Source organism: Cupressus sempervirens, chromosome 1 (assembly GCF_028749045.1).
Source record: "Cupressus sempervirens isolate cs-2001-9-10 chromosome 1, ASM2874904v1, whole genome shotgun sequence".
Taxonomy (NCBI): domain Eukaryota; kingdom Viridiplantae; phylum Streptophyta; class Pinopsida; order Cupressales; family Cupressaceae; genus Cupressus; species Cupressus sempervirens.
In genome coordinates, this window is record NC_143118.1 from 41,086,749 (window position 1) to 41,110,272 (window position 23,524).

General features: G+C 35.2%; 1 protein-coding gene across 1 annotated transcript; it reads left to right on the forward strand.

Moving 5' to 3' along the window:
- The first annotated feature begins 350 nt into the window (after positions 1-350).
- On the forward strand, positions 351-23,474 carry LOC149576075 (arogenate dehydratase 1-like). Its single transcript, XM_089816250.1, has 11 exons — positions 351-673; positions 796-863; positions 1,523-1,615; positions 2,191-2,391; positions 2,480-2,560; positions 2,829-2,924; positions 3,046-3,123; positions 3,286-3,375; positions 3,582-3,649; positions 22,459-22,540; positions 22,783-23,474. The coding sequence occupies exons 1-11, from the start codon at positions 379-381 to the stop codon at positions 22,849-22,851; spliced, it is 1,221 nt and encodes a 406-aa protein (XP_089672376.1). The 5' UTR covers positions 351-378; the 3' UTR covers positions 22,852-23,474.
- The last annotated feature ends 50 nt before the right edge of the window (positions 23,475-23,524 follow it).

A 23,524-nucleotide genomic window follows, 5' to 3' on the forward strand; every position in this document is an offset into this window, starting at 1 on the left:
GTAATGGTTTAGATCTATGCCGTGTCCAAGATTAGAATTGTCTTAACAATTTGAGTTATAGTCCTATTCAGAATTATGATTATGATTTAATATTTGTGATGAAGTTTAAATTTAAGATTTATCATAATAGAATCTATGACTTTCTTCACAATTTTTTTACCTTCAATATCTCTGCAATAGGCTAGTTTTAATTAGGTAGCAATAGCAACAGGAATGACAGATAAAAATGTCAAATTCAAATTTATAGGAAGACCGGTATGAAATATCCGACAGGCTGCGATTTGGGAACTACGTCATTAGACGTGATACTACCCGGTGAATAAGAGGGCGTCAAAATTTGGCGCTTCAGCGTCGAAGGGTTGGGATTGCGGACTGAAAATGGCCTCTAAACTGTGTCCATCTCCTCCCGCTTTGGGACTCCACAATTCCTCTCTGAAGCCTAAATTGCGTCAATTGACGGAATTTCCAAGGCAGAGAGTGAAGACGGGGAGAAATCTGCCACGAAGGTCATTACAACACAGTTCCAATTCTGTTTTCTCAGTCCAGCTGACTACCCAAATCCACGATGAGAACCCCTCACCATCTGTCGACGTACAGTCTGTCGACGTTAAAGATAATGGGAGTGTTGATTTAGAGGCGACGACGGTTCCTAGAGATTTGGTCTCTCTACCCAGTTAATTTTCTTTTTCTTTTCCTTTTATATAATTTTATACCCATTTCGGTTTTCACCTGAAAAATCTTTTCCGCGGGTTTTGAAGCTTCTGTCAAATTCTCAGAGATTCTGGATTTATGCAGGACCTCTATCTTTAACAGATCTCGCTACACCGCCCAGCCATGGATCTCAGGTCCGCGTGGCGTATCAGGTAGGATGCGATCCATTGCTTAGTGGGTGTAAATTAACTTTTTTTGAATTTAATGAATTTCCGACATACGGAGGCGTACAGACAGGGTTGCAGTATGGAGCAGTGAATATCATAGTTTATCTGAAATTAGAACATGCCTTGTGCCGTGATTGATTTAGGGCACCAGCGAAAAGTTGTAACTGTTAATATGAATCCAATTGATTATGATATTTTCAATACACGAGGATGATATTGGTTGGAATTTCAAGGATGTTTGTGGGATGCATAATTCTTGTTCTTTGCCGAAAGTATGTTCTCAAAGCCTCGGAGAATCTTGTCTAATGTCTCACAAAAGCAGTTCTTGGGAATCTTTTGTCGAATACTCGCAGCATTTGATTAATTGGTGTTCAATATGTAATACTTAAAGAAAGATAGTTTTGGTTTTCAAATATAGATTTTTTTTTTTTCCATTTCGAACTGTTGGACGAACAGCCTAGCAAGAATTATAGGTTGCATTTGCATTTCCAGTTTAAATTTGCAGTTTTATATGTTAATGCAAGACCAAGTTGTTTAAGAGCTACGGCCCAGTGGTTTGGGAAATTGTTTTGGATTATGCTCATGGTTCTCTTTTATAATGATTTTTTCATGGTATTGAGACTTGGGTTTTGTTTGGAGCTTAGGGAGTTCCTGGAGCATATAGTGAGGCAGCTGCAATGAAAGCTTATCCACACTGTGAGGCAGTACCTTGTGAACAGTTTGAAGCTGCATTTCAGGTGTGTACATAGTTTGCATAGTACTTAATTGAGGTATTCAATGGAACTAAGCTTGCTGGTTACAAATAGCTTGACAGACTATCCAATAAATGCACAATAACTCACAAAGCTATTTGCACAAAGGGTTCCTTGGGCATATGATGCAGATTTCCTTCTTTATAATTATTTGTTTGAGGATGCAAAATTCAAAGCAGAAACATTTTATTCAATCATTCACGGACTCTGGAAATCTAATCAGTTCAAAAGCTAAATTGTTATTGTGGGTTTGAAATTGATGTAAGCCTCATCTTGACATTTAATGGAGTTTTTGCATTTATTTGACGCTTTGGTTTGGGTGTTATTGAACAATTTTTTACTTCCTTATCAGCTGCACAATATTCAGAACCCACCCCTAGACAGATTGCTTTATAGTTCTTGGCAACTTCTTGCATTCTCATCTTGATATTTTACTTTTTTAATTTATATTGAACTCTTTTGGAGCAGGTCAGATGACTGTGCTTCTTAATTTCTCTACCAATAAAGATGTTAAATTGTGAATGCTTAAGATAAGATTTTTTTTTTCTCTGTTTTGGCAGGCTGTTGAACTGTGGCTCGTAGACAGAGCAGTGTTGCCCATTGAAAATTCTCTTGGAGGCAGCATTCACCGTAATTATGATTTGCTTCTTCGCCACCGCTTGCATATTGTGGGTGAAGTGCAGTTAGCAGTTCATCATTGCCTTTTAGCACTTGCTGGGGTGAAGAAGGAAGAGCTCATGCGTGTTCTAAGCCATCCACAGGTGAAGCTTGTGCAGTTTCCAAAAGGTTTGTTTCTTATAGTTTTTTTATTTCAGTGTCTTTGAGTTTGATTGCTTATCTTCTTAACAGGCACTCTCTCAATGCGAGCATACACTGAGTGATTTGGGTGTTATACGTGAAGCAGTAGATGATACAGCAGGTGCAGCCCAGGTATTATGATATTATCATTCTCCATTATCACTCTTTGGTGAACTTTGCAGATAGAGAAATTGGCACAGTGTTCTATTGGATAATGGAACACTAGAATTTTCAAGCTTTTCATTTTTTCTTGTATTTGGTCTTAAAGATTACAGTGCGATATGTTCATCAATTTTCACAATCTAAGTAAGTGTCAAACAAAATACCCATGCAAAGTTTACTTGAAGATTCTGTCAATTACTTGCTGTTCTAATTGGTTTTAGCTTTCGTGAATCTGCAGTTCATAGCTGCTCATAATCTCCGAGACACAGGGGCTGTAGCAAGTGCCCGAGCTGCTGAGATTTATGGCCTTGATATTCTTGCAGATGGGATTCAGGCATAAATCCTCAATTCATTATAGATGAACGGTTATATTACATGATACATAATATGGCTAGAAGGCATCCGGTGGTTATAGCTTATAGACATTTTGTTTTGGTATATAATTGTCAATGCAGGATGATTCAGACAATGTTACCCGCTTTTTGATGTTGGCCAGAGAACCAATAATTCCAAGAATTGACAGGCCATTCAAGGTGATTTTTCTTCACTTGTGCACTTTCTGGTATTGTATTATTGGATTAATTTATATTCATTATGATAGTAAATGCAGTTTCTGTTTGTTTACTAGTTTTGTTCTCTGACATGATGTATTTTCTTTCATCACATTGAAATGTTTATTTCTTTTGCTTTGCTAGACGAGCATCATGTTCACACTCGAGGAAGGGCCCGGAGTACTGTTTAAGGCACTTGCAGTATTTGCTCTGAGAAATATCAATCTAACAAAGGTTTTTATTTTCAGATGTATTAAATACACTTATCAAGTATGGTTAGCTGTTAAACTATTTAATTGTCCTATAGTCTCACTGAATATTTTGTGCAATTTCACAGAAACCAATTACTGATAGGTCTGGTAAGTGAGAACTGGAATAAATAATCTTAGGAAAAGCTTTGGTTGCTGCCTTTGTTAATCGTCTCTGTTATATATTGTCAGATAGAAAGTAGACCTCAGAGAAAGCGACCTTTGCGGGTAGTTGATGATAGCAACACTGGTGCTGCAAGGTAAGTAATGTATTGTTCTTTATTAAGGTTAAATTATCATTTCCATCTGCAATGTGTTTATTAAACCTATGTAAACAGTATTATATCATGTTGTCAGCAAAAGCATGGCATTTGCACATCCATAAGATCCCAAAACAGAGATTTGCATCTTTGTCTCAACAGACTGACTGAGATTGTGTTAAAAAAAATGAGTAACAATCTCTAGCCATACAACATGTCTATTACAGTAGAGATAGTTACAGCCTTTCATCTCTAAATTCACAGTGTCGGGAATATAAGCGTAAAAACATGACACAACAACTGTAATGTTTCTGGACTTACCAAAGTGACATTTCAGAGAAAAATATAGAGATTGTAAAGCCTGTAACAGGCTTAAATATAACTCAGTTTGGAAACATGCTTCATAGAATGATGAGATTGGGAAAAAACAGAAATCAGTTACTGAAGCTGCTTACTGAGATGGCTCTCCTTAGCATATATCCAAATTATCACTAACCCATTTTATCCCTTGGGATCTGTTTTCAGGTTGTTATGGATGTGCAGTAGCAGTATGTCAGTTGATAGTTCATGAATTGCATAACGAGTGCTTGAAGCATATGTGATAAAGCACCAGGATGCCCTAGCTGTGGCTAAACAAATTTTCTAAGATGTTCTTATCTCAGTCAATCTGCAACACTTGAAACTTGATTTAGAATGCAGGAGAGTTGATAATGGACTGGGAATAATTTAATAACAAAGGTCCTGAAAGAAAAGCAGCTACGCTGGGTTTTTTTTTTACTCGATCCAAGTTCTATGATTCTTTAGCTGTGAGGCAGGCTTAAGCTTGATTATACCTGCAAAGGGGTATTTCTTCACTGTCCATATAAAACAGGTAATTAGTTAAGGTAGTAAAACTATAACTGATATTTTTTGCTGAACAGTATTGAGTTGTCAACAGAAGCACTAGTTTGATTACTATATGATATAGTAATATACACTTATGATGCCTCACCAACCTTCCCTTCTATTAGGCTGTCAAATTGACTTGTTTTCCTAGATGCCTATCTAGACAGCTTCTTTTTCTTATAATTCCGATCGCCAAGGAGTAGCTCCTTTTTTATGACAAGTAGGTTAATGTTGCTTTCAGGGTTTAGGTTATGATATGCCTTATCAGGTTCAATCCCTACCCTTGGCCCCTGTACCTGGCTTGAACAGCTTCAGAGATGTGTTACCTGGATGTGTGACATGGGTATGGCCTGAATGCCTTGGGTTTGTCACAAGCATGCTGTGCCTCCTGGACACTTACCTGGGCAAATCTTCTCAAAGATTTGAACGAACATATAAAGTAATAACCAAAGAGCCATTGTAGGGAATAAGAATGGTATAACAAAACTGAAATAAATGTTACCTATAGGTGTTCACCTATTGCCATGCCTGCTGCAGTAAAATAACTGACTGATGCAATCTCTATTCTGTTGATTATGAATAGATAAAGCTTTATAAAGATGTGTGGTATGAATTGTGTTGATGTTTTTGTCTCCTAAAGGTCAAATATGCTAATGGGTAGCATTGGGAGGAATCTTTTAGCCAATAGGCTATTTGTGGGAATTTTGTTCCCGGAAATTTATTTTTTGCAGGAAAAGTTGTCAGTTGGCCAAAGGAGTTGTCAAATTCGCTGTAAAATTGTAAATCCTTTCCATTAATTATTTACTGGCCAGTTTTTATCTCACTCTACTTTTAACTCTTGTTTTGATATTTATTAGTTGTTATCTCCACTTTTAACTACTGTTTTTCTTTTTCTATTTATTTAAAAAAAAAATTACTTGTGATCTCCACATTAGCTCAGCTCATGTTGTGATCTCTATTTATTTAACTTTTGATTTTTAAATTGATTTAGATTTTAGTTCTTAAATTATTTAAATTAATTTTTTATATTAGTTTAATTTTTTCTTTAATTATTATTTTTTAGTTTCTATAATATATTTAATCAATAGAATATTTGTTAGAGATGTTGGTATTTTTAATTTTTTTTCATATTATTTTTTCGCTCTTATTAATTTTTCATAATAGATTTTTTGATGGGGGTTTTAAAATGATTATTTTCTTCATATTTGATAAATTGAATTTAAATAAATAATATTTATTTATCTATTTAAAAGATTTTAGTAAATATTATGTTATTTAGATTAAAAATTATTAATAGAGATGTTATTTTTTTCTTTTTTTTTTTTGTATTTTTTTTATTAATTATTTCATAATAGATTTTTTCATGGGCTTTTTCTAAATGATTTTTTTCTCATATTTGATAAATTGAATTTAAGAGATTTTAGTAAATATTAAATTATTTAAATAGAATTTTATTAATAATCTAATTTGTTGACAGAAGATTATATTTTATAAAATAATTTTATTATCGGGCACCTATCGGCTTATCTTTACAAACACATAAGCGTGCAAATGCTAGATATTAATGTTAGGAAGAGTCTTCTTTGTGCATATGAACAGTTCAAGAGACAAAGAAGAGTCAAGAAAACGAAGGGTCTTCATTTAGTAAGTGCAAGATAATGAAGGGTCAAGGCAATGTTTTATATTCTTGCTGAGTGATTGCATTGGGCTGATTTCTTTTTTGTTTGTTTTCAGCTCAGTCCAGCATTTGGCAATGTTGTAAATCAGATTTTCCGACATTTCTTTAATACAAAGCATATTTATTATTTATAGTGCCATTGGGGTCAGGGGCAGGGGGACAAAGGGGCCTCAATTTCGCGATGGCCGGGGGATGCCAATGGTGGTGGGGGGCTAGGGACAGGGACAGGGGGTGTATATACTATATACTATTCACTATACATATGGTGCTTAAAATGCTAGCTATTAAAAGATGTATAAGACATAAAGATGTAAAATAGTAAATTATTAAATATTTGAACATTGAACAATAAACCTTGAACATTGCTGTTTTCTTTATCGAATTACTAATTAGAAATACTACTTAATGATAAAATTTTAAATTGTTGAATCAACAAACAAAAGAGTTCTAATATATCATATGATATCAAAAGTATCTGATCATAAAGATGATTATAATGAGCTAAAAGATTTGAACATATGAATTTAAAAATGTGTTTTTTTAAATTTACTTAGTCATGTTGCCTTGATGAGTGATGCCTAGGTATCCCTAGAACACTTGAGGGATGCTGTTGCTTACCCCTCAGCGTTTTGGAAAAGCGTTTTCGGCAGCAAGCTGAGATTGTGGTGGCGACGTTGGAACGCCATCACCACGTCCCTAATACATCCTCGTTGTGGGAATGTTGATGATTTTTTTTTTTTTTTTTTGTGGGGGGAGACACGTCCTTGGGCTGCATTGATATAAAGTGATATTTCTTGGTATGGCTTAGTGTTCATTAATTTGTTTTTGTTGTTTATCTTGTTTTTGGTCAAAACTTTAACAAATTGAAGATAGGAGCAAAATAGAAAATTGGTGTCTTGTTATGGAGACAAGCATTCTTTTTGGGCAACCTTGTGCACCTCATATTTTGTAATCAGTATATTCATCTTTGAGCAAAATGATGTATATATCATGTGATATGATTTTTAGAGGGTGTATGAGAGAGGGTATATGATTTTGAGGTTTTTCCATTTGCATCCTATTGATGTGTGTTTTATTACCATTTAAACAATAAAATAAAATAAAATATTGAGATATCCTATCCCCTCTCGAGCAAAATCATGTGTAAGATAAGATTGTGAAAGTTCATACAATTGATTCCAATGGTCTTTTATGTCAGCTCTTGACTATGGATAAGCTAAATGGTTGATGTGATATGCTGGTATCACGAGGGGACTTATGTTCTTGTTCTTAAGAAGATTCATATGATACTAGCTATGGGAACTTTTCTAATGATATGGTAGTGAAAGTACCATTTTTGGGTTTTTTGACGTTATATGCTGAAAGTCAATGAGAAGAGGGTTGGGAGATGTATTCTAACCATAAGAATTTGAAAGATGAATGCTACCTACTATGATTAAATCTGCCAAACTTTACTTCGCCAAATTCAACAACTGCACACAGTAGGTGCAATCTTCAAGAGTTAAGCAAATGATTTTCATATCACAATGAACACCATCATAACAAATTACGTGCATCAATCTTAGAAGTAAAGCATACATATAAGGGCTCAAAACCAATCTTACACTACACTCAGGAATCACCTGAGAACATAAGGTATGAGCAAGGCAACTCCAGTACATGAGTACAATTCTATTCTAAGTAAGGAACAAAGAGAACATTCAAGCACAAAAATACATCAAGAATTCACCAAAACTTCAAGACAACTTTATTACTTTGGTATTTTCTTAAACAATAATCTCTAAATTTGCTCCTTTACAAATGAGAATTTAGCCTTTTATTAGGTCTCAGATTACAATGAATGGCTAGGATTGAATTTGTCACTTAGATGAATTTCTGCTTGTCTACCTTGGATTTGTGCCCAAGGTGTAATCGAGAACTGCTTTGTAGGAGGACCAATATAGGAGGATTTCCAACACTTAGTCAAATTTCTATTGACTTCTCTCCTTTCTTTGAACTTGGGCTTTGTGGATTTTGTTGCTTCTCCATGCATCTTCATCCAATACTTGACCATTTTTTTCTCATTTCTCATGTTTTTCCAATTTGGTTTGCTTGCATTGGTTTCCAACTTGACTCACTTGCGTTGTTTTCCAACTCGGCTTACTTGGATTGCTTTTTAGTTGACCATTTTTTTCTCATCTCTCATGTTTTCCCAATTTGGTTTGCTTGCATTGCTTTTCTAACTCAACTCACTTGCATTGGTTTCCAACATGACTCACTTGCATTGTTTTCCAACTCGGCTTGCTTGCATTGCTTTTTAACTCGACTCACTTGCATTGCTTTCCCAACTCGGCTCACTTGCATTGCTTTTGATGTTGGAGCTCACCCAACAATTAAACACGTCCCCCTATATAAGTTGTCTCCCCTATTCTCACACCTCCATCAATATGAGAAGTCAATTGCACACTGATCCCATTTTCAAAATATATGAAGTGTAAAGATCTTTATCTCTGGGCATTAATACCGTTATGGTCACCTTCAACTGAAGAGGACATTTATGATAATAATTGTATTATTAAGTATAAAGACGTGTCATACGACATTCATTGAGGCATGGAAATCAAAGAGTTGTGTACTTGAAAATGAAGAGTCATATTTTTGGGAAATTCAAGAGACCTTTGGCTGTAATATGAAGAGTTGTTGTTGTGTTATATATATCGCTTCAAGCGAAAGGCATTGTACACTTTGAACATTTTTATTATCAGTAAAGGGGATCTTTTGTGGTGTGGCTGGGTTTTTCCCTTCAGTTAGAAGGGGGTTTTCCAGAGTAATTTTGTGGGTCTCTTGTATCTATTTTGGCTATTCTTTATTGCTGTTTACCATTGATATTTGGGTTTGAAATCTAACATGGTACCATATTCTAGTTTAATGACAACAATAAGGGAGTTTCTCTTGTGTTGTAGTTTTTTGTTGGCAATATGTATGCAATGAAGCTTGAGGGTGAAAGATTGCTGTTTTCAGTGGCCGTAGAATGTGTTTTTTCTCCTACAATCAAGCACTGCATTTTGATGGATACTATTGTGTAGATGTCCTTTTGGAGTTGATTTATTATGAATACCATAACTAGAAGCCACGTTTTTGGGATTGTTTCAAACAATCTGCCCAAAATAATTGTGACGTAAATTTGACCAAGATTAAGGGCTGGCAGGTCATGGTGGTAGGAGATTCAGAGATTCCATCTAGCTGTATCCTCAATCATGAAAACGATGTTTTATTTTCCAACATGGGACCAAGAAAATTCATAACACAGATGAATGGAATCCTAAATTCTCATTGCGACATAGAGTTGATATGCAAAGAGGTCAGGAGGGTGCCCAAGCTGTTGAGTATGCGATGACTCAGCCTAAAAAATGGGAGGGCTTGACAGTAGAGTCTTGTATTTTGTGCATATTTTGGAGGAGTCATCAGCTCATGGTAATCATCAACCTTTGTTTTTTTTTCTTGCAAGTGTCTTCCACTTCAATGTGTTGCGATGGAGAAATAAATGCTCATGACACCTTGTTTTCCTCTTCAGTTGTTTTGAATTGTATTTTTTTTGGTATCGTATGAATTCATTCAAGATCAGTATGTTATTTTTCTGAAGTTGATCAAAGTGGCAAGCAAATCTATGCTTCACCCAAAATTGCATATTGTATCTGGGTGTGTAACCAAGCGTCTTACAGAAAAATCATATTTTAATTGTTGCGTAAGCAGAGAATTGAGCAGTAAATTTTATTGCCCTCATGGCATAGTCAGTGGAATTTATTTTTGTGAATATGGCGAGGGGAGTTGATATGCAATGCAGGAAATGGTGGGAAATTACTAATATTTTTGAGAAATTAAGCACATAATGCTTCCCCCATGTGGCCACAAGTTCAAGGATGTTTATGTTGTTTTTGAATTGATGGAGTCCAATCTGCATCAGGTTATTAAAGCAAATAGAGACTTGATGCCTCACCGCCATTAGTTTTTTAAAGTTTTTCCTGTATCAGCTTTTGCGGGCCATGAAGTCTTTTCATACATAGTGTATTCTGAGTTTTTTAAAGTGTAGAGAAAAATCACTGTGAGCTAATGGTCTTGAAGCTGTGTGAAGTCAGAGACAGGTATTCTCAATAAATATTCATACATAGTGTATTCTGAGTTTTTTTGAGTGTAGAGAAAATTCACTGTGAGCTAATGGTCTGGAAGCTGTGTGAAGTCAGAGATGGGTATTCTCAATAAATATTTGCCGTCATGTTTGATTCAATGACGTCTAGCACCTCTTCGAGTATTGGTGAAAACAGAGGATTTATGCTTGTTGGGGCTGTAGGAGTTTCCAGTAGTCATCACAGGAGTTATTGATTGTAAATGGCTGTCTTCAATGAATTTATGGCATTGGTCTCTTCATGAAACAAAAGGCTGCTGGTTTTGGAATAGCAACAAGATGTGGCTGACAGATAAGGTTACAAATTTTGCACGATATTTGCATATTTAACTTTTAAATTTCTGCATTGTTAGTACTTATTCATTAAGTTCTATTTATTATTTGGTAGGATAGATATCGGATGTAATCGAAATTTCTTTGGTTATTAACTGTGGGCAGTGTTTTTTCTAATGAAGTGAATCAGAATCTGCTGTTAAAAGTTGGTTAGACTTGATACTTGAAACATTTGTAAATTTGTATATGAACGAGGATGTAACAAGATAAGGATTAGATATTCATAGGGAGATGTCCAACTTTAGAGAGAGTTGTTTTTTTTGGTTGATAGGGAATCTTTTTAGTATCCTTGTTTTTCTTATACATGTTTTTAATGCTTGTGGTATTTGTAAAATTTGAGACTCTTGTTGGAAAAGAATTTTCAACTGTGATTTTATGAGCTAATATTCACATGAAATTAGTAATAAGTTGTATGGACAACTTGATAACTCTTTCACTTATGAGAGATTAACAGTGAACATCATGTAGAGAGAGTCCATGATGTCATCATGTTGAGAGATTAGGTGATGGGAGTTGGAAGTCATTTTGAGAAGTTCATGATTGTATCACGTTGAGAGAGTTCGTGATAAAATGCTGGTTGTAAACCTCACTTACTTGTCATCTTGAGAGATTCCATGACAACATCATGTTGAGTGAGTTTATGATGATAGGTGATTTTGATTTTTGTAGATTTGTCACATTGAGAGATTCCATGAAAACATCATGTTGAGTGAGTCCGTGATGAAAGTTGATGTTGATTTTTTTTGCATGTTTGTCATGAAAACATCATGCTGAGTGAGTCAGTGATGAAAGTTGAATGTGATTTTTGTAGGTTTTTCATGTTGAGTGATTCCATGATTATTAGTTATGAACAAATATTTCCATCTATCATGTTGAGTGATTCCATGATTATGAGTAATTGGTACAAGTCTATTATGTTGAGTAATTCCATGATTATCAACAATGAGTAAATTGTTCTCCTAGTGTCATGTTGAGAGATTCCATGATAACATCACATTAAGAGAGTCTGTGATGAAAGGTGGTTGTGTTTCTTGTAGGGTTGTCATGTTGAGCGATTCCATGAGTTTTATAGGATCTATGTGACTAAATTTTATCATTGATATTTTGGTTGCAGCCTTGTATGACTGTTCAGCTAAAGACCTCTTTCTAGCTAAGACGGAGTGTTGGAGATTGTCGCTGCGATAGAGATCTTTATCTTTGGGCATTAATACCATTATTGTCACCTTCAGTTGAAGAGGACATTTTTGTAGGTTTTTCATGTTGAGTGATTCCATGATTATGAGTAATTGTTACAAGTCTATCATGTTGAGTGATTCCATGATTATGAGTAATTGTTACAAGTCTATCATGTTGAGTGATTCCATGATTATCAACAATGAGTAAATTGTCATGTTGAAAGATTCCATGATAACATCATGTTAAAAGAGTCTGTGATGAAGACCTCTTTCTCTCTAAGAGGGAGTGTTGGAGATTGTCGCTGTGATTGAGATCTTTATCTTTGGGCATTAATACCATTAGTGTCACCTTCAGCTGAAGAGGACATTTTTGCAGGTTTTTCATGTCGAGTGATTCTATGATTATTAGTTATGAATAAATATTTCCATCTATCATGTTGAGTGATTCCATGATTATCAACAATGAGTAAATTGTTCTCTTAGTGTCATGTTGAGAGATTCCATGATAACATCACATTAAGAGAGTCTGTGGTGAAAGATGGTTGTGTTTCTTGTAGAGTTTTCATGTTGAGTGATTCCATGAGTTTTATAGGATCTATGTGACTAGATTTTATTATTGACATTTTGGTTGCAGCCTTGTATGATTGTTCAGCTAAAGACCTCTTTCTCGCTAAGAGGGAGTGTTGAAGATTGTCACTGCAATAGAGATCTTTATCTTTGGGCATTAATACCATTATTGTAATATTAAGTATAAAGACATGTGTCATACGACATGCATTGAGGCATGGGAATTCAAAGGGTTGTGTACTTGAAAATGAGGAGTCATATTTTTGGGAAATTCAAGAGAACTTTGGTTGTAATGTGAAGAGTCTCTCTTATGTTATATATATCGCTTCAAGCAAAAGGTATTGTACAATTTGAACATTTTTTATTTTCAATATAGGGGATCTTTTGTTGGTGTGGTTGTGTATTTCCCTTTAGTTGGAAGGGTTTTCCCAAGGTAATTTTGTGTGCGTCTCTTGTATCTATTTTGGCTATTCTTTATTGCTGATTATCATTGATATCTGGGTTTAAAATCTAACATGAAGAGGTGTATGCTTTTTCACTTTTAACTTTAAGTTGCTTTTTTTGCCTTTTGATGCGCTTTTGGACTATTTTTTTGAGGGCTTTTTAAACTGCCTTTTCAAGGGGTGCTTTTTTGAATTGCTTTTTGAAGGGTGTTTTTTAGGAATACTTTTTGAATTGCTTTTTCCTAGCGTGTTTTTTGGGAATGCTTTTTCATGGATACTTTTTTCGAACTGCCTTTTCTAGGGTGGTTTTTCAAGCTGCTTTTTAAGGGATGCTTTTTCAGAAGTGCTATTTTTGGATATCCATTTTCATCCTCTTCAACTAGTATTCATCAAGCCTAAATGACCTACTGAAAATAGACTTATTAAAAATAGTAAGTTTATTCAATTGCAAAATTAGGAAAATCTAGGCCTTGCTAATAATAGACATCCCTAGAAATTAGGAGACCCCAAAATAGGAATTCCTAAAAAGTATGAGTTCTTCCAAAATTTAAAATGAAGTCAAACTGAAACTTGCTAAAAATAGGAATCCCTAAAAAATAGGGACTTAACAAAAGGCTTTTTCACTAGTTCATTTTGGAAGGACTTCAACTTAGTACTTATCCAAATTTACATCTCTCAATTAGAGAATCAAAAACTGAAAGCATAAAGGGCAGGAAATGACTTTCTATACTAGACTTCACTTGAAACATGAGGAACCTTGAATTATTGATGCCAAAACTACCAATAATCAAAACCAAAAAGGCCCAACGGACAAAAAAAGTAGGGCGGGGGTTCCATTTGCAATGGGACGAAGTGTGGAAAGCTCACAGCACATTCTTTTATAAAGCATAAGGTTATGAAAGTGTCTTAAATTTTTAAATTTTTTTCAAAATAATATTAGAGCTTGTAAGAAGTCTCTATTTTCTTACAGTGAATGCCTTTTAGACTTGGGCACTTTAGACTAATATTTGAATTTCACACACTCCTTAAGATCAATCCAGAATAAGTCAGAATTTACACACAGCACTGAACCTGATATGATGACTGAATTTATGACTTTGTATGTATCTGCTGGTGAAATGAATTATGAAGACTCAGATTTTGCAAAAAGCTTAGACTCCATCAAGGTGTACATTGCCATTCTCATCTTTAACAGTAATGCCAGGACAGGTTTCAACTTTTTAATTCATTTTCAAAACACCCCTCAGCATATTTTTACCAGCAACACCACTTTTATTCCATCAACTTCAGCACCAAGTTTATTTGCATCAAATGATCTGATTATAATCATGTCATGCAGGGCAACAAAATTACGCTCAGGAATGGGAATCTTCTCTGTTATGTATTCACATACAACATCAATGTTGTACTTAAGTTGTGCAGATATTGATATAGCTGGAGCTTCATCAGCAATAGTGCCCTGAATAATTTTTTGACCTGCCTCGTGCCGGTTGTTCACTGCATTTTTCTCAAATGGAGGCCCAAAATTTTGGGCCCCATCAGTGGCTCTTGCTGGGGACATATGCTCCTTGTGAGTATGATGAGATTCCAGCTATCTCTGGAAGAGCAGACTCAGCATTCATGTTTAACATTATGCTAGGTGAAAATTCGGTGGCCCCAAGCCCCCCAAAAATGAACATTACTTCTTTCCTCTATCAAATACTTGATTTTGATTGTGGAACACTTTGACCCTGCTGAATATGGTATTATATTGTTCCTTAATAAAATTTGATCCATTTACAAGTGTTAGGAAACAATCATTACACAACATGTGCATTTCATTCATCATTTGTCTTGACTAAAATCTTACTATTGCTTTATCAACAAAATCACTTGAAAAGAAATAAATTTCAGTGTCATTTAATCCTAACATCTAATCTCTTGTTCTTTTGATTCAATTAGTATACGCAAAAGAAAAATCTTCAAAAGAAGCATGATGAAGACTTAAAAACACCTCCCGAAGCATATTGTTAACAAATGTTATCATAGAGTCTTCAAGAATACTTACCTCGGTATGCTGCGTATACTTCATACCTGTATCAAATGAATCATCCATATGAATATGATTTTCTGACTCAGCTTTATCAGCGCAATCATTAGCCTTTGGTAAATCATCAGTTACATTGTGGTCCTTGCTGGATAGAAGATCCTTGTAGTCATGCATTTGATCGATTATACAAGCATCCATATTAGTTTTTTCTGCATATCTTGCTTGATCTTTATACTTTAAATGCTAATTTTCTTCACAAAAAGATTTTGAAAATAGTTCACTTTCAGGAAATACAATTTTTCTTTGATCAAGACTTTGAGTGGATACGAAACTTGAAAAAATTCTAGGACCATTTTCGCATGATTGTATTTCTTTCTAATAGGATGGATTTGAATATGGCTCTTCCTCTGAATATATTTCTCCACATATGCTACGATTTACATTATTTTCAGAATCATCCTTAGGCATGTTATCATAGTGCTGATATATTTGATCTTCCAACAACGGACTCAGAAATATAGAATGCTCAAGTATATTTCCATGATATCCTTCATCCGACATTTTCTCATGCTGTTCAACTTCACTTTCACAAGATAATATGTCCAAATTCTCCATTGTTTCATTGCATAAAAGATCTGAAATGACTTGGAAGTCTCCATTGGAGGCATCTTCTTCTTCTTCTCGAATGCTCACATTTTCTTCAAGATCTATAAGTGTATAAGGACTATATTCTTCATTCTTTTCTGCTAGTCCATCATATACCGGATCTGAAAATTCTTTGGAATTGTATCCAAATAAATTTCTTTCTGTACTTAGACCACAATACACATCTTCAACAAATATGCCATCCTCTTGAGAAGTGCATGATCCTTCCGGTTCATTGGTTTCCTCGTCATGAAAGTGATATGCTTTTGTAGAAATCAGATTTTCATGTTCATTAAATGTTTCATAGGACACATCCTTGATCTGATTTTCTTTATGCACTAGAAGAAAAATTTGACCACCCCTTTGAACATACTTTTGATACTCCATGTCTAACAAGGTCGAAATCTCATCCACACTAAGAGAATCCTCCTCATCATTTCCATTTTCACCATCTAATTCCTTACCGGTCCCATCATGATCGACTTCTTCAATTTCTTCTACACTTGAATCTGAAAATTTACTATGTTCTTGTTTAACTTTAGTACCTTTTGCTTCATCTTCAATACCTTGATCCCATATCTGAAGAAGAAGTTTCACATCAGGGTCCTTTGGCAAAATTTTCAAGTTGACAAATTGTTTAGAAATTCCTTGTAAGGAGGTTTTATGTTTGATGGAATCTCATGATAAGTATTTAGCATCCTCAAAAACAAATGGGCTGAAGTCTCGCCCTCATATCTTTCTATATTGAAAAAGGCATCAAGTGAAGACATGTAATGATCCTCTTCCATGTTGAAGCTTTGATTTTCATCTTGTTCGTAACACAAGTCATCTTCTTTGCATGTATCATGAAATTCATAAAGGAACCACTGTTCAAACCCTTTCCAAGACGAGATACGCTGCGTGGGTAATGATTCGTATGCTTGTCTTGCATCGTTTTTTAATGTTCTGGCAAACAACTTCATCACTTGATCTCTTCCAAACAAATCTCATAATCTTCTATAAATGTGTAGAATGCATCCAATTGTCGAATTACCGATTCATCCCATTCTCCATGAAATTTTGGTACCAGCTGTGAAAGCTTTGGAGATAACCTGCTAAGTTCATAATCAAAATTGCTGAAATCCAATGGCCTGATGCCATCTGGAACGAAAGGCTTTCTCTGAAATGATCGATGCATTTGAAAGACCATTTACAATTTCCTTCTGAGTCTACTCCCTCAGCAGAGTCACTGATGATCTAGGCATTCCTTTTGTTAAAGTATCAGTCGAAATACAATAGAGTCACCACCTCCAAATGGAGGAAATGAATAATCTTCAATAACTTGAGTACTTCCTTCCAGCAGAGTATAACTCACCAAAAATCGAATTTGCAGAAAAGCTTAGAGAAAAATATAGAATGCTTCTACAAGATTAAATCTTTACAAAACAATTCAAGATTTATAAAATAATTATGAGTTTGAAATCTTCAAGGAAATTAAAATGCAATGTAAAAAACTTATCAATTTGGAATCAAAATGTTTCAACAAATTTAAATAGAACCTAACTCTTACTGATCTTGAAAACAAAAATTCTTAGGGTTTATTTTGCAACTCTCCCTAGCAGAGTTGTCAATTTGTTGGTTCCCAAAACCGCAGATTGGTATCCTACGAGACTTGCTTGCTCGATGTTGGGATGGCCAACTAGTTAAGGCCAACTTGACGGGATTGATTGATGCAATCCGAATCCCTTGCTCTTTCGGCTCTGCAAAACCGAGGCGGGTGTACTTGATCGTGGATGAAACACTTAGATCCAAGACGCTTATAGCAGATAAATTAGAACGTAAATGTATTGAAAGTTTCTCAGAGGGCAAGGATTATAGAAAAGCTCAAACTTGCAAATTGTGAATTAAAAATAAAATAAAATGACTGTATAAATGTGATAATTTTTTAAATAAAGAATAATTATAGATTACTGCAACAAATGAAAATATTAATTCAATGGAAAGAAATGGGACATTTGCGGTTTTGGGAACCAACACATCATAGATTTGATAGACCAATTAAATCATTCACCATCCGTGACGGATTTTTCTTCCTAGTCGCTCTGGCTCATTTCAATCAATCATGACTTTGTCCAATCTTGGTTCCAGCTTGTGCCATCGTGGATGCTGCATCTAGAGACTTCTTTGAGTCTTCCATTCCAGTCACATACTCTAAGTCAATTTCTAACACTGTTGCAACACTGAATTCAACTCTGCATATACTGGAACAGTGCCCCAATTAAAATTTCAACCAACAACACTTAAGTGGACATCAATGACAACACAATAATCAATCAATTTAACATCAAACCTGCACTATAGCATCCCTTCAATATAATCTGCATCAGTTATGCTAAAAAACTGAACCCATATCAGAATCTTATTAATTGAAGCAAAAGAGGGATTAAAATTAGAATGCCAAGCTTTAATCATCAACAAAAATCTATTCTTCCAACTAAAAAAATGCTTACACTTAATTTTCTTTTTGTCTTGAGCATTCTCAAATTTTGCAATAAAAAAGCCTCTAGCCATAGGGGGAAATATTAACTTACCAGAAAGGAGAGGCTTCCAATGAGCTGAGTTCCAAGCATGTAACTCAGGAGACTAGGCCAAAAGTCCCGAACCGTGAGATCACAGCCTGAGAGGAGAATACAAAAACATTATGATCTATTTCCTCCATCTCCTCTTTCAGCTTAATGGAAATGACATTTGAAGCAAGACTAAACCCTCTATCAACTTGCTGTCTCTTTAACCCTTGCAGATTCTCGGCTGAGCACTTACGAGAAACCCCAGAAACATCTCCAACACTAGAGACACCTCCCATATTTTGACCAGAAGTGAGGCCACTACCCATTATTGCCGAAACCGTAGCAATGACATACGGGACCTCAGCAGCAGAGGCAGAATGAACAGAAGGGTTTGACAGGGACACCATCAAGATCCCACCTACCTGAGAAAAGAGCTCAAACATGGGATCATTTGGCACAAAGGGAAGAACGAAAGACATCAGGGAACGGGGTATGGGATGTTATACTATTGTAATCAGTTATTTGTGTAGTGTGAGTTTGATTCTCACCACGGTTTAAAAATGTGGTATTCACGTGTCTTTGTTGTCTTTCCAATATCTTTCATCAGGTTTAGTTGGACAAAATACTTACAAGGATTTGTAGAAGTTTCAAGTTCCAATTTTAGTGCATGCCAATTCAGGTCCCTTCCTCCCAGCATCTGGTGGTGTGTTCAACACAAATAACATAGCAGGATATGGCACACTTTTAGTAGTTTATAACGTTGTGAAACATGGAATAAAGTTGTTGAGTCCTAAGTGATTCATAATTAGTGATTTCACAAATAAAGGGAAAGTATGCATCTAGAAATAAGTGGTTGTAACAACAGAAATCCGAGGTATGGGATAACATTGAATTGTTTGATGCTTTTTCTATTAGTTGGACTGAAAGGTCAAGAAATGTGATGACATTTTTAGCAAATTTTGGTCTCAGACCAGATGATCGTACATCAGCAGACACCAGAGTTAGATACAATGTAAGGTCCTCAGTATCAGATAATTTTTGCAATTGGCAAACATTTGATGACAACAAAGATTTGGTAAAATTATTGCATTGTATAGATGAGTATGAAGGTCAAGATACTGATAATAGAACTTTGTATAAGTTGTAGGTCGAAAGGAAACATTGTATGGGAATGAATTCAATCCGCTCAAAACAAACAAGATTCCAAAAGGGTTAGTTCCTTTAGAAAACATATGATTATAATGATAAGCAGTTCACAAAATCAGCTCCAACAGATAGTCAAGATTTTGCGGAAGCAAATATTGGCAAGCAACATAATCCAAGGGTCACAACAATGTTGGCTTTGCTCTGAAAACAAAAACATGCCTTTGAATCATAATAAAGAAGATCTATTTCAGCATGAGATACCATTGATGCCAGGAACTAAACCTTTCAAACAGAAAAAAGCGTCTGTGAATCCTGTTATTGTTTCAAAGATGCAGCAGGAGCTCATAAAGCTTGAGATGGAGGTATAATCAAATCAGTTAGTCATTCCCCAGGGGTTTCAAGCTTTTTACCAGTTCGAAAGACAATCATTGATGAGATGGGGGAATCATCCTATATGGTGGCCAAGCCTGGCCATAAATTGACATTATTTTGAACTACAGTGTTTTTCTTGCCATCGATTCCCTGATTTGAAGGAAGTATGCCATCACATTGCTTTTATGGTAGCAATGTTGGACTAAATGGGATATAAATAAATCTACGATTGTCAAATCTTCACTTAAAGGTTATTTATCTTCTAATTTGATTGTTATCTTTTCCTGATACATAGGATACCTGCTGTTTAGTACCCTTCAGTGACAGCTCTATCAATCATGCACGACTGGACCCAATTGAAAGTTGAGGTGAATGCAAGCTTCAGCTTTGTTATTGGTCCTGGGCATGAGTTTCTTGGATGTGGCCCTTATCATGTTTCCACTGGAGTCCCATATTATGCAACCTGCTCTAGAGGGTGCTGGGTTGCCCTTGGAAGTGCCATCAAAATTCAACTTGAACATCTTGTGGATGAACCAATTCTCTCTTCAGAGGAGGATGGTTGAACCCCCCAGTCCCAATAACAGAAGGCAAACTCAAGTTCTCCCATTTCTTCAAAATACTTTTATACCAAGCAGTGAAGAGGCATTTCTTTATTGATTCTGCTGAAGCTTGGCTCGTCATCAATTTGGAAATGACAATTTTAAATTTAGCTAGAAAGTTATTTCAAGCAAGCAAAGTGTTCTGACAAATATGACTGTTCCTTTATTTTACAAATGCCCTAAATCGTCTAGCATGCTGCTTTCCAAACAATAGAATTCTCCCCATTTCACTTGGGGATTCTGAAAGAGATTAGGAGTTTGGATCAAGTGTTTATTTTACCCTTGAAGCCTTCATTTTCCAACTGAAGCATATGGACTAAGGGCTATATGCATTTTTTTTCAATGGACCCAAACTCAGGTTTCATACTTGGCTTTGCGTGCAACATAAACCATGGCTAACAAATCTGAATGGATGTAGATTTGTTAAAACAGATGGATTTGGCTGATTCAATCCTGACTTTATGTTCTTAATAAAGCTTACTGATCTTTTTTTTTAAATTCTGAATTTCAAAAAACAATTGACCTCCCAAATGAATCAATTCTGTGAACCTGATACGTATGACTTCACTTTTATACAACTTCCATATATGCTAGTCTAAGGAGAAGGATCTAAATATTTATGAAAGGTAAACTTAGTATTCTCTAGCCTGCTTGATATCATAAGTATGGACTATTTTGGAAATTCGCTTGAATGAATGGGGTCCAGGTATTTTGATCTGAGAGCTGTGTTCAGAAGGCCATTTCTGCCTTAATATAAATGATAAATCTAAAATCAGTTTGGCTCCAAGAGAAATATTCACGAGGGTACTTTTTTTGTAAGCTGGATTCTCTTCTTAACTTAGGGAAGGCGAACATTCTTCCATAACATGAGTGTATGACTTTTTCCTTCCACTGGCCATCCTACAGAGATTCTACAGGCAGATTCTGTCGGTGTTAAAAATGCTCTCTGGGACTTGAAGGATAAAAAACATGGTAATACAGGTTGATTTTAGTAGCACTTTTAGCAATTGAAGCTTACTTGCAAGGGATGGTCACTTCTAATATAATCCTTCTATCATGTTTTTGACTCTGGTAATGGCTGGCGAAGGCTGCAGCTTGCCTTCAAAGAGGAATATACCTGGGTAATCATATGGAATTGATATCGAAGAACACTAAGAAATTGGCATTTGCAGAATATTCATCATTCACAGTGCAACCATATTTGTATTGAATGTCCTATTATCTTTTAGGGACTGAGCAATCAGGTGCTAACTCAGAGAGGCCATTAAATTGCAAAGAGGCCTACCAGTTTTTTCTAAACCAAATTTGGATTCCAATTATTTAAAGCCTTAGTTGCGAGAGTAGAAGTTGATTTATTATTTTGAGCTTTTGATAATGTTTATCTTTTGATTATTACTATTTAGTGTCGGCTTATTAATTAGGTAGCTGTTGGTAGTTGTAAGCACACTTAATGCTTATGAATGGGTTTTAGCCATACGAAGATTTGCAAGTGTTCTATTCTCTCATCTGATTCTCTTTGCACATGGACTAGAAAAATGGGTGTAAGATATTTGATAAGAAATTCTCTTTCACTTTTTTTGGCCAGAACTCTTCAATGTTCAGTCTATGGAAAATTATGATACGAAACTATTATTAATTCATCTTTTAAAATTTACTTCCATCAAAGCATTTACTAGAGGCTAGTTAATAAACTTAGAACAGCTGAACACAATCACAAGCTGCAAACGAGCAATGGAAAATGTGGAGGATATTTGGATTCTGTTTTTATCAATATCTCTGCTATGTTACCGACAATATTAGAGAAATTAGGTTTATATTATATAGTCCTCAGATTCTTATGAAAGCAAAATACAATTTGAACAGTGGCTGAAAATAATGCTTTACTGGTCACTTATTAGAACTTTGCAACGTTTATGTGGGTGTTGTCCTATGGACATGACTCCCACTAGTCAGTCATGAGCATATTTGGGAAACATTTCAACATTTCTTCTCTAGGCTGAGTGTTCCCTAAAATTAGCAGAATATCAGTAACTGCCAATTTGTTCAGTAATGCCATAATTATTGGTTGTACTTTAAGTACAGAAATATCTTATGTCAAAATGGAAAATGTGTTCATGCTTCTTTGGTTATAGCCAGGTGGCTGTTAAAGAAAAGGTCTTAGTTTTATTTCAAATGTGAGCATTCTTTCGAGACAAAGTACTAACCGTATAAATGATATCATGGTTTCAGGTACTTCGACTATCTCTTCTACATTGATTTTGAAGCATCTATGGCAGATACACGAGCACAAAATGCCTTAGGTCATCTACAGGTACAATGTGTATCTGTTCTGTATTTCAATAAGCTCTATATCTCATCCAAGCTTATTGTGTGATATTTACCATATATCAATTTATTTATGTTATTCTAGTGAGTATGTGTGTGTGTGTGTAGTTGTGTCAACCCATATTTTATATTCCAGGTTTTGGTTTATATTATGTAGTCCTCATGTTTTTATGAAAGCAATACAATTTGAACAATGGCTGAAAATGATGCTTTACTGGTCACTTATAGGAATTTGCAACATTCATGCGGGTGCTTGGTAGTTATCCTATGGACATGACCCCCATGGGTCAGCCATGAGCATATTGGGAAGTTCTCCTTTGCTTCAATGTTCATTGCTCCAGAAGCTGGTATACCATGAACATTTCAACATTTCTTCTCTAGGCTGAGTGTTTCTTTAAACTGGAGAAAGTGCAGCGACTGTCAATTTCCTATGTTGTGGCAATGAAAACAGACACGCCAATTTCCAGTAACGTTTGAATGTTTATGATGGAATATGAGATGCAGTTTATTAGTTTTGTTTACGGAAGAGTTGCAAATGTTGCCTGTTTGTCCATTTCCTGAAGTCACCTTCCAGTGACTGACACTTCACTCTTCAGAATATGTAGATACATGAATGTGTAAATTTTTTGAGCTGGAATCACTTATTCAACTATTCTTTATGGGCAGTTAAAATTAAAGAGTTGCAGCTCCTCATTATATCGGAGTATAAAATAATTACTGGCTCAAGAGATTGATAATATGTTGTACTCAATGCATAGTGATAAGTCACAAGAGTACCTTGGAATTCTTTTTCAATCTCCAGAGGGATGAAAGTACTGTTTTTAAAATGTATCTGTATGCTCTACAGAAAATTAAATTCTTGACATTGTAGATAGTATCAGTACTAAAATAAAGTTTCGCAGAAAGAGTAATTTGTACAATAGTGTCAATTCAATTTGGACTCTTGTACGCTGTTATATTGCAGCTGTTT

What these genes read in the sequence shown, in the direction of transcription:
- LOC149576075 (XM_089816250.1), top strand. Translation starts at nt 379, where the DNA reads ATGGCCTCTAAACTGTGTCCATCTCCTCCCGCTTTGGGACTCCACAAT. An exon ending in ATACAGCAGGTGCAGCCCAG is followed by an intron (nt 2,561 to 2,828) that starts GTATTATGATAT and finishes GTGAATCTGCAG; the next exon opens with TTCATAGCTGCTCATAATCT. An exon ending in ATGCCTTAGGTCATCTACAG is followed by an intron (nt 22,541 to 22,782) that starts GTACAATGTGTA and finishes GGTCACTTATAG; the next exon opens with GAATTTGCAACATTCATGCG.